The 12279-nt window shown below is 38.8% G+C and overlaps 1 protein-coding gene across 1 annotated transcript; it reads left to right on the top strand.

The window, feature by feature from the left end:
• The first annotated feature begins 5 nt into the window (after positions 1 to 5).
• Positions 6 to 8863, top strand: RIDA (reactive intermediate imine deaminase A). Its single transcript, XM_014879806.2, has 6 exons — positions 6 to 168; positions 4406 to 4511; positions 5042 to 5096; positions 5932 to 6000; positions 7563 to 7618; positions 8070 to 8863. Exons 1-6 carry the CDS (start codon positions 107 to 109, stop codon positions 8130 to 8132), a joined length of 411 nt encoding a protein of 136 aa, XP_014735292.2. The 5' UTR covers positions 6 to 106; the 3' UTR covers positions 8133 to 8863.
• Positions 8864 to 12279: the final 3416 nt, after the last annotated feature.

The raw sequence follows: 12279 nt of genomic DNA, 5'->3' as shown, positions 1-12279 counted from the left end.
CATTTCCCAGAAGCGCCCGCGGGCGGTGGTGGGGCGTGTGCTGAGGGGAGGGAGTGCAGGAGGGGAGGCCCCAACATTTACTGCAGCTTCAGCACTGGCTCCGGTTATGGCCTCGCTCGTGAAGAAGATAATCAGCACTACGAAGGCCCCTGCACTGGGTCCCTACAGGTAATGCCTTAGCTAGGAAAGATCTCAGAGTCTTGGTGGATAACAAGTTCATCATGAGCCGGCAGAGCCCTTGCGGCCAATGCTTTCCTGGGGTACATCGGGAACAGTGGCCAGGAGGTCGAGGGATGTGATCTTGTCCCTCTGCTCAGCCCCAGTGAGGCCGTATTTGGAGAGCTGTGTCCAGTTCTGGGCTCCCCAGTACAAGAAAGACGAGGAGCTGCTGGAGAGGGTCAGCAGAGGGGCACAAGGATAATGAGGGGTCTGGAGCATCTCTTTTACGAGGAGAGACTGGGGAAGCTGTTTAGAGAAGACTGAGAGGGGAACCCATCAACACCTATAAATACCTCTAAGGCAGGTGCCAAGAAAATGGTCCCAGACTCTTTTCAGTGGTGCCCAGTAACAGGACAAGCAGTGGCCATCAACTAGAACACAAGAATTTTCAGCTCAACATGAGGAACTTCTTTATTGAGAATGGCAGAGCATTGGAACAGTTTGCCCAGGAAGGTTGTAGAGTGTCCCTCTCTGGAGACAATCCAAGCCCAGCTGGATGCATTCCGTGTAATCTGCTCCAGGTGACCCTGCCTTGGCAGGGGGATTGGACTGAATGATCTCCGGAGGACCCTTCCAACACTTAACAACTCTGTGATTTTGGGAGCAGGAGCTCTCTCAGGAGACACAGGAGCAGGTTTTGCTGGTGGGGTTTTGGCAGGTCCCTGGGGGTCTGTCAGACAAGCCTGGGGCTGAGGTGAGAGCCCGACCCCGGAGCAGGGGCAAGTCCTGGAACCCCCTCCCCAAATAACCCCCAGGGACCCCCGGAGTCCCAGAGCACGAGTGGAGCTGTCGTGCCACGGCAAAATGCAGCCCCATAAGGGGAGGGGGTATACCTCAAAAAGTTAGTTTGGGAAAATATTTCTGGAATTAGTGGTAAGCAGTGAATGAAAAAAAAAAAAAAAAGAATGATTGTTCTCCAAAACAAGGTGCTTGTCTAGAGACAAGCATGTTATGTAGGGAAGCTAGAGATGCTGACTAAGCAGGTTATGGAGAGTGAAGGCTGAGCCCAGTCCAGGGTGAGCTTGATTAAATGGAGAACTCAATGCCTGGGAATAAAAATTCTTTCTTATTTTGAATAGTTCTAAATGTTTTTCAGTCTAAAAACTTAATTGCTGTGAGAATATGTAAGATGTTCAACGCTTCCGTAAATATGTTGTTGTAGCAGTTCTTCATATAATTAAAATAAAGAAAATCCCAGTTTTAATTGGAGAAAGGTTTCTCTTTGCAATTGGGATATTGCAATTTGGAAAAAATACGCAGTCAGTATAGTAGATTCTTATAGCTAAAGTACTGAGAGGTTTTAACCAGGACTTTTCTAAGAACTCTTAATTCTGTATTCAGGCTTTGTGTTCACAGTAGCATCTTTGTGCCTTCCAGGTGCATTTTTTGTCTCCATTACTTTGTGTCCTGAGCTTCCTAAGCTTCAAACTGAGTTTCTTATAGGCATGATAAAGATGGAAAAATACCAAGTGTAGAAACAGAGAGACATGACATGAAGATTAACTTGTGTAAACAATAAACTGTTGGTGGATTGCAGCCAGGGGCCCTGGAATTGCTTGGCATCAGGAGAACATCTAAGACACGGGAAGGCAACAATTCTTTGTCTGCACCCACACACCACTGTCCCAGCCTTCAACATAGCTTTCCACTCCAAAATGTTGTGCTTATTGGTAGTTTTTGACAAAATACTGCTTATTATGCAGCCTGTTAAATGCATGATGGGTCTAACATCAATAAGTTTATCACTAACCTGGTTTACCAGATTTTAGTAAGCTTGTCAAAGTCCAGAGAGCAGAAGTTGCATAAGAAGTAACTGCCACATCTCTGCTGTGAAGCCTGAGCTTGGTTACACAGGAATGAGGGCTTAATGTGGAATGAAGAATTGGGATGTATGGGCTGCATTCCTGGTTCTCCTACAGCCCTTCAGTATGCTTTTTGGCGACCTATTTTTACTGTATTTTTCTGTTTCCTTTGCTGCATCCATTTGCCAGTACCTTGAGATAGGTAGGTAGATAGATATATAAAAAGACACATGTCTGTGTATAGGTCTATATATCTCATTAATGTTATTAATCTTTTAAAAGACACTCCAGAGATATTGCTCTTGCATTAATCCACAATCATTTGTGTAAAGAAGATTTGGTTAATGAAGAGCATGGTTCCTAACAGCATCTCTCTGACAGACAATGTTGTTCTAAGGTCACAGTGTCTGCCCAGTTATGCATTTGGGTACACTGTAACCTGAATGACTAGACACACATTCACGTCCCTGCTGATGAATGAGTAGCTTCGATTGGCCCTCGTTACAAGGTGCATCTGCAGTTAAAGAATGATTTGGGTTTGTGGAGTTGAAGTTTCCCTTAGCTTCACTCGTGCATTTAAGTGCAGTAGAAGCATACTCCTTGGATGGTAAATTGTTCCTACTCCCAGTGAATACAGGATTCCATTGTTAAGCACACCAAGAAGAGGAGATTTAGGAGCAGAGAAGGGGACCCAATAAAGGCTGGTGCTGATGTTAATGTGGCAGGGTATCAGAAGGTTTCAGCTTGTTCTTTCCCAAGTTATTCATGATTTAGGACTCTGTGAAGATCTCTGTTGAGATAAACATTTCACTGTCATTTGCTTTGTGATAAGCAGTACAAGACAATCTCTTTCACTGGAGACCCCATACCTGCTTGCTGCACAGTTCTCTGTGCTTCAAACAGAAACAGAAATTTGTGCTCTGAGTGCCTCCCTCCACAGCAGGAATGGTGGGAAAGAAAATTAAAGAAGCCTGTGTGTACATGCACACGTTTTTATCAACTGGACTGTGTCAGCTAGAAGGCTGCCTTATTCACTGGTTTCTCTTCTTTGAATGGTGTACTTGTGTGATTTACTCCAGTTTTGTCAGTTGATGACAGAAAAAATCCCCATGTAAGACAGTTTACCATATCTGACAAGTTACTGGCTATTTTTTTCCCCTTATGAAATTATAGGAGAACGTAGGACAGGTGTAAAAGGAAACACGGGAATGATGGCATTGTTCAAACTGCCTGACCCTGATCATTTGACTGAGTTCTTAGATTAGGTTGGTCCTCTGTGAGGTGAATGGATTAAGACAATCCAACTGAATGAATCTCCGTTGAGACATGCACTAAAAAAATTCTCTGAATGTGTCCTTCTTTTTCCATGAGCATTAAAGGGAAGCAAACCTCCTGTTTCAGATACTTCAGGGAGGTGCCTCACTCAAGTTTGTGTAGCTTGTGAGAGTTGTTGAATGGTCAAAACAATGCATTTTCTTGTGGTATGAGAAGAGATATGAAAAATGGTGTTGACACGCCATAAAGACTTCCAAAAGAATCTTTCTATAATTTCTTTGCAAAATATTTTTAATTATTGGTTGAAGAGAATTAAGTTGTGTCTCTTGCATAATGTTTGCTAGGTAGTTTAAATCTTTGTTTTCAACTTTTAACCCCTTTGTAGTTGAGACATTAATAATTGCCAACTCAACTTCAGCAAAAGCATTTTTATATAAATGTTTTGCAAATAGTTTGAATTTTGCATCCTTCTGAATTAATCCAGCCAAGAAGTCACTCATTTTATTTGGTGAGAGGAGAGTGATTGTTCTGGTGGTGGAGTGATCAAGGTGTTTTGCTGACTGGCCAAATTCATTCCTCTGGAGGAATATTGCCAGGATGCAGGGTGTCACCTCACAGCTGTAACTCATTATCATAGTGTCTGTTTAAGAAGAAAAATCTCTTTTGACTTTATTTTTTTCCTTTATTGCTCTGCAGCTGAAATGTAGTTGAAAGGTATTGTCTGCTTCTCAGATTGGGATGGAATATTTATCTGGGCAGGTGCAAAAAATGTTATTTACTCTGCTTTCCCTCTGTGCTATCTGCTATGTGGAACCTAGTTCAGTTTAGTGTTGTGTTGCTGCATTCCTACCTTGTGCCTTTGCAAGAAACAGGGTTTATCTCCTCAAGGGCAGAGCTGTACCCTTCCATAGATGGTGTAATCTCAGCTCTTCAAAAGCATAAGCAGATTGATGTATGACTGCATGTACAGACTTGCATGTGCATAACCTCAGTCTGCTTTCTGATACATTATAAAGTACTGTAGAAACTCTGAAATGTGCATTCAGATTTGTAATTTGAAATGTTTTAATGGGGAAACATTACACCTAAAATGTCACTTGTGTTTTCAGCCAAGCCGTGCTGGTGGACCGGACCATGTACATTGCAGGGCAGATAGGACTGGAGCCTTCCACTGGGCAGCTTGTCTCTGGAGGGGCAAAGGAGGAAGCCAAACAGGTGAGAAGTCTTCCAGCCATGAACTTGTAATGGAATTGACATGTGTCTAATGAAACATGGAATTGTGAGCAATTGAGGAGATTAGAAAGCACGTCACATCCTCCAGATGAGGGAAAAGCAGGAGGAAGTCGTTCCATCTTAATTAATGCTGTCATTTTTCCAACAACTTGGAAAACTTGGAGGTCAGGGTAGAAATCTGTTTAATGTAGGAATGTTTGAAGCAAAGCAATAAAAACTCTGGCTTGAGTCAGGGAAAGTTTTACTTCCCCAGCAGCAAAGAGGGGGAATGAGGTAATAGGATGAGATGGAGTGCATCATGCATTTATATCTAACAAATGCATGGCTTAATATTTACTAGATTCTCCCTTTTATTAACTTTTATTTAGGTCAGTCTTTTTTTGACAGTTGAGGTTTTGCTGGTTGAACTTATAGCAAAACATGGATACATCCAAGTCACAAGTCATATTTACAAACTTAGATAAATATAACCCAGCTGATAGTGAAAAGATTTTTGTTTCATTTTTCTTCAGGCTCTAAAAAACATGGGAGAAATCCTGAAAGCTGCAGGCTGTGACTATGGCAATGGTAAGTGCTGCTGTGAATGTGGCAAACAGGTGGTTCTTTTAACCTGAATTAAAATATAAAAAAATCAAGTGACTTTAAAAAAAAAGCTATTTGCTGAACATTCGATTGTTACCAATAACTGGAAGAAACAAGAAAAAATGTGAATTTAGGTTAAAAAAATAAAGGAAATAAATCTACATGCAAGTCTTTGCAATGGGGTATCAATGGAACACTGCCTTTCACCAAAAATTTCTGGCAATTGTACTAATACTTTAATTCCAACTGGGAAAGCTCAGATACAGACAATGTTGCAGTGACTACAGATATTTAAGCATCCCAGGCTTTGCTCCAGGTGAAAGCAGGTTTGTAATCTGTGATGTTAATATTCTAGACACTCTCAATACTTTTTGGGTGAAGAACTCTACTGGTGGAGCCACACCAGGATTAATGCTGGGTTAGGCGGTCCTAGGAAAAAAATTCTAGCATAGACTGTATTTTCAGACCTTCTATGAACTATTTTTTTCTGGCAGCAGATATTATATATAAGTTATTGCCAACAGCTGGCTTACAGCAGCCATTTTAATTTATCTGCTTCTCAGTTCAGTGCCTCTTGGAAGAATTTGGCCTTTTTCAAAGCTAGTCAGGAATGGCTTAAGTTTTATTACATACTAGGTGCTTACATTTTTTAGGTGGTTCCCTAGGTTGTAGCGGTAATGGTCAATATCTGCAAAACTTTTCAGAATGTTTAGAATACTTGAGAGAAATGTATGAAATAAAAGCAAGAAACGCACTAAAGTTTTTCAATTTTTGTATGCAAGTCAGAGGTCTAAAATAAGTGCACTTATATGATTTCTAGTTGTGAAGACTACGGTTTTGATGGCAGACATGAAGGACTACAATGATATTAATGATGTTTACAAACAATGTAAGTAGATATTTTCCTTGTGTTTTACCAGTATGGCTTGTGGACCAAATTATGTTTGTGGTAGTTGAAGGAGTAGAAGATGTAGTTTCATAGTCTTTGAAATTTCTATAGAATTTTTTTTTTAAATTTCATTTTTAAGTATCAGATCAAGCAGAGCCTAATTTCATGTAGATTTGTGTTCTACCTTCCCACTAACTCACTGTCCTGTGAAGATCAGTTCCTGCTATCCCTGCAGCTTGATCTTCTTAGCCTCTTTATCTTGCTGGATGCTCTGCTGTCCTGGCTCTAATTCTGCTGTAGGCAGCCTTCATATACTGAACTTCAGATTTTATATCAATTTCTTTAAAGTGAGTATCTTTGAGCAACTTGAGGGTCTTTGCTGTGGGACAGGGCTCATTCTTTATACAAGGATGAGCCACGCTGCTCCCCTTGAAGAAAAAAGAGAATGATGCTTGGTCAACAAAACTGAATGTAGACTGAAATAGGTGATTCCAACAAGCTGTGTTGTGTAGTTTGGGGCAATTTGCATGAGCTCCTTATTTATATTGCTTTGGCTTTTAATTAGATAGCAACATCTGGTCTTGAATGAAGTCTCATTGATGAGCAAGTAACACAGCCTCCTACTTGTCAAAGTGTACTGGGGTGTGTGTGTGCTTAAGCAGGGTAAAACCAGACCAGCTGCATGCTTACTTACTTGTTGCCTCCAACCCGGTGTTTGAGAAAACAGTTGCTGCTGTTCTTTGATTGTGAGTTACTATTTCAATGCAGGACCCTGAAATTGCCATTATTAACAGTTTTGTGATAACTGTCACTAGTAAAACTTTCACTTCATTATGCAAATTTCTTGGAAGTGTTCAGTCAGGTTGGACAGGACTTTGAGCAGCCTGATATAATGAAAGATGTTCTTGGTCATGGCATGGTGGTATATTGGACTATGTGATTTTTAAAGGTTCCTTTCAACCTGAACTATTCTAATATTCTATAAATTCAGCTCTTATAACTTTACTAGTACCCTTCCCCACGGCTTACCTCTAATATCTGTATTTGTCAGGTCTAAATGGGCACAGAGGAATAAAGCAAGGGCCTATTTTCCTTCTGTTTTCCTTTCATATGAGTAAGGTTGGACTCCTGGTGACTTTATGTAAATCTGGGATCTTTGCTTATGACCCTTTTGGTAGGGGCCTGTTTCTCTCTCCTGCTCTTTCTATGAAAGGGCCATCTCCCACTCTGGTGTTTGAAACTGGATGGTTACCATTCTGATTTAATCTTCCTTTTTCAGCCAAGTTGGTGTTAAGGCTCTGCAGTGTCAGCAGAATGCAAATTATCACTGGCCACTAGGTCACAACTGCAGCTGACTGCTTGGGGATGAGTGGTGGCTTGCTGAGATTGAGAGCTGTCAGTCACCAAAACAAAACAACGAGGGAGAAATGATAGCTGCCATAGAAGTCTTGTAGCCTTGAACCTGAAATTGTTCCAATGATTGCATTTTATACAGATTACTTTGAACTGTGTTTTTTCAAGCCAAGTTTAGTGATTGCTGGATGTTTCTGTTTAAATTGCAGTTTTCAAGACAAACTTCCCAGCCAGAGCAGCCTATCAAGTTGCTGCTTTGCCCAGAGTAAGTGTCACTTTTCTGTCTACAAAAGCCCAAAAACTTTCTGGAATACTTTACTACTGAAACATTCTGACAACTTTTCTTATTCTGATACAGCTTTGATTGCAATTATTGTAATTAAGACTCTTAATTAGTTTATTTTCTAAGTATACTATTGTTATTCCCACACATTATCAGAGATCTGAATATGAGATTCATATGATATGTATCAGATACATGAGATTTCTTTATGGTGAAGATAGATAAAACATTTGAAATAAGGGGTTATGATATTTGAGTGAGCATAAATTGAATTTACAATATTACTAACATTGCTAAATCAGTAATACAACTGTCAGAAATATAATCTCTCTCAGATGTCTGTCTGTTCTTATGAAGTTGTGTTGTTCATCCAATTCCTTCATAAAATAGATACATTAAACTCCTAATATGTTTCTTCATTGTTTTGTTCCAGGGGGCCAGAGTTGAGATTGAAGCTATTGCTATTCAGGGACCTCTCCAAGATGCTTCAGCATGACTATAAGCAGAGGCTGGATATCTTACAATGACATTTTTTGATTTAGTTAATACTTGTCCCTGATATCTGATTCCTACAGCTGACTAACAGCAGTAACACACAGTTGAAATCAGTAAACTTGAAAGGTGCTTTCTTTAGGACTTACAATGAGTTCTCTGCTGGCAAACCCTGAAAAGTGCCTGAGTCCTGCTAAAATCAGCTGAGCCAGATTGCAGGACAGGACCTGCCCTTTGTGGAGGTGACTGGATATTCAGGTATTAAGATACATACCTGGGTGAATGTATTAGTTATACTATGGGTGATCTGGACATGGAAAACTATACTGATTTTTAATAGTATCAGAATTTTGAATCAGAAAAAAATGACAAAAATGAGAAAACAGAACACTTGAATTGCTTAGCATATATCTTCACTTCTGAGGAATCTTACTATATTTGCTTCTGAATTTTCTTAACCTCCTTCTTTATGTAATAAGTTACTGTTGGGACTCATATTTTTTCATATGTAAGCAATTGCTTGAGAAAATTAATATTAATTTCAGAAGGAAGAAAATTATGCTTTTCTGAAGTAAAGTAGTACCTTTATAAATTAGATTAAAATTAATATCTACCTGTAACCTTTTTCATAATCTTTTTCATAGCAATTCAACTTTGACTATGTTTTGATTTAAAAAAAGACAACAAAAATGAAAAAATGTTTAATGAGAATAAAATATAATTGCAACTGCAAAATTGTGCTTGTCTATTATGGGAACAAAGTGCTCTTTTACTGATTGTGGTTTGATACTCCATTACAAAAATAGTCTCCAGCTTGCTTATTCTATATACATTCTATATGCAAATATACAAATAATTTGAACCAAAAGAATAGGCTTGTTATCTACACCCTGATAGCTAAGGATTAAATTCTCCAGGACAGGAAGCTTTCAGCTACCATGTCATTACACTTCTTGTAATTTTTTCCTCTGCCATTAAGGTCAGAAGCATTGGTTTGATTGGGTGATTAAGCAATATTGAGAAGTCCAGCTGGTGATGCCATAACTTATCCCATCCTTCTGTATTGATCTTCTTTCAAGTAGAAATGGATACTGTGAGAACAGTCAGCCCTACTTACCAGTCCTAGATTTGATGTGAATCAGCCATTCCTTCTTTTCACTGAGCTTATAACTTGTACCATTACAAAAAAGAAAATATTTATAAAGAGGTTGTCGCAGCAAATATGTGCAGATATAAGGATTTTTTAATAGTATTATCTTGCTTTCTTTGGGGTGTAGTTATTTTTATTAGAGGCAAGATAATGCCTTTGTTATTTCAAACAGCAGCCTTCCAACAGCCTTTGAAAAATGCCTGACTTTTCTCTAAATAAACTTCCTATACATAAACTTTTATTAATTTTGGCTTCTGTTCTTGTTCTGTCTTCTTGGCTGTACTAATAATGCATCTTATGCTCTATAGCTCTGACTCCATAAGCAATCCCACCTAAGAAAAAACATAGACTTCTTAGGAAAGAGTTAGTACTAACTAATATGGCTGTGACTTTCTAGGAAATACAAAGCAGATGTCCCTTCATTTTATCAATTAATAATAATTTAAAATAATGTAATTGAGTGGAGTTACATTTAAACTTTTAAATGGAGTTTAATTCCTAATTGATATTTAGGTTTCTCTCTTACAGCTTTGTTTAGGTGTAATTACTTGGTTGGGATTTATTTCACTGATTTATAGGAGATTTAGTTCAAGTTCACTGTAAACCAGCAGATTTCAAGAGTCTGGAACCTGAGCTAACCTTTCATAACCACAATGATTATCTTACTTCTTACTGCTCACGTTCTTCCCCACTGCCTTCTTAACCCGTGTCCCGCAGCCTTTGCCCACCTCGAACCCAACACTAGATGGCAGCTGCGACATTTTTTTGGCATCTACGTCCATTATAGCGCTGCCTGGGAGACCCCGGTGGTAGGAGAGTGAATAACACACCATTGCTTTCCACAGTAAGGGACAGTCTGAGACCGAAATGTAAATTAAACACCTGGAAAATGTTCCATGCTGGATGCAATGCACAAGGCAGAACACATTGCTTCCATTAAGTGCAATTCTGCAAAAACTCGGGAACTGAATTCCCTTTTAGCTTTATGATTCTTCAGGGGAAGGCAGTTGTAGTTTTTAGACTATATATTTAAATCAAAGCCATTCAAGACATTTTCTTGATATGTATTCTTCTGGTACAGGAAGTCTAGAATAACTGAAATAAACACTCTTATTTACGGCTCTAACATAGAAGTTTTCAAAATAAAAAAAACCAGCCTTCCACAGAGAAGTGTAAAACATTTATTTTATTTAAGCAGAGTTATATTATTTGATTCTATTCCTTAAAACAAAAAGGCCAATATTCGTGATTCTCCAGTATGAAAAGCTGATCTCTTAGGTCTTAATTTGCAAACTACTTAGTATATAGACATTTAATAAATCCAGTTTTAAATAGAGATATGTTAAAAACTGGGGTTTTTTTCCTTTGCTAGACTGAGCTGCATACCAAATACAAAGTTGCAATTCAGCTTGTGGCATCCTGATTTCGTCACTTAAAGTTTATTTCGATCACATGTAACTAAGAACCCACAGCAAAACAGGTCTTCTCTTTCTGTGAAAGTGAAGCAATTTATAAAGTACTGAAATGTGTATGTTCTAGGAGATGTTTCTTTTAGTAAGACTCTTTTTTCTTTAAATTACTATATTCTCTACAGATTAAACAATGCAAAAAATAAATTTCAGTACCTAGTTTTAATAAAACTGTTGTCTTAAACCACATAAACTGCCCCAATCTTCTTCTTCCAGGACTTGCTCTTGCTGCAGTGTTTACCTAAAAACAGTTTTTCATTGAGTAAAAGAGCCAACCCCAGCTAGCCAGATGGGCAGGGATCTTCTGAGATCGCACAGCATGCTAATGTGTCTGCACAGAGCTGACAGGGTGCAAATTTAACCTCTTCTAGGGCTGTGTTTATTGGTAATTAGAAAAGAAATTCTACCAGAACTTTCTTGTTAATTTGGAAATTAAGTTTGTTCTTTCAAGTGTACTGCTCAGCACTCCCTGCAGTGAGGAATGGTTAATTCTACCTTGGATGAAGTTGAGGGCTGGAAATTGTTTAGCTTTTGATAAAATACAAAACTATCATCAAAAATGCTTAACTGAATTTAAAAAAAAAAAAAGGATTGTGTTGCTTAAGAGCTGGAGGTGTATCCTGTAAACAAAATATTGGAGCATATTGTTTTCCCAACCTTTAACATGAGAAAGCTCTTTGACAGACCCAATTTCTGCTCCTTGCAACCTCTGTGTAGTCCCAGGTTTACAGAGGCAAATAACGGCAGGCACTGGCCCTTTCTCCATAGTACGTGCTTTGGTAGCTCCCAGACCATGAATACTAAATCTCAATTAAATTTTTGATGCTCACTTTAATGTCAATAGATTTCTTAATAGAACTAGTAGCTCATTTTACAAAATGCTAGAAAAACTAAAAATAAATTAAAAGTGACATCCACCTAGCAAAAATTTCAAAAAAAAAAACCCTATGTGTTTGGGTTCTAAAATATATTGCATTGCCTACAGGAGGCTGACATTAAATGAAGCTGACAAGTTCATAAGAATGGTGCTAAGCAGAAAACCTTAGATTTAGTGATGCAGCCAAGAACTATCAGCTTTCACAGAAAGTTAATAGGCCAAGGATATCAATTAGATTATTTAATACAAACCAGAGTCAGCTGGAGTCAGACATGTCCATGCAGTATGAAATTATCTCTTAGAGGGGATTTGTATAATTTGCTGGTGACATGATTTTTGTTAAGTCCTTTAGTACAATAAAGCTAATAAAAAAGCAATATTGTGCTTGCATTTTTATGTAACTGACATTTTCTCCATGTCCTACAACGTTATGCCAGAGAATCTTGTAAACACAGTCCCCAGAAATGTATTAGATAGAGTCCCTTTGCACAGGACGTAGCCTCAAGCTGTGCCAGCAGAGGTTCAGGTTGAACATCAGGAGGAATTTCTTCACAGAAAGGGTTGTTAAACATTGGAATGGACTGCCCAGGGAGGTGGTGGAGTTGCCATCCCTGGCTGAGAAATGACTGGCCATGGTCTAGTTGACAAGGTGGTC

The sequence above is a fragment of the Sturnus vulgaris genome, chromosome 1 (genome assembly GCF_052056855.1).
Source record: "Sturnus vulgaris isolate bStuVul1 chromosome 1, bStuVul1.hap1, whole genome shotgun sequence".
NCBI lineage: Eukaryota > Metazoa > Chordata > Aves > Passeriformes > Sturnidae > Sturnus > Sturnus vulgaris.
Note: the sequence above shows the minus strand (reverse complement) of the source record. Positions and strands in the feature narration are given on the sequence as shown.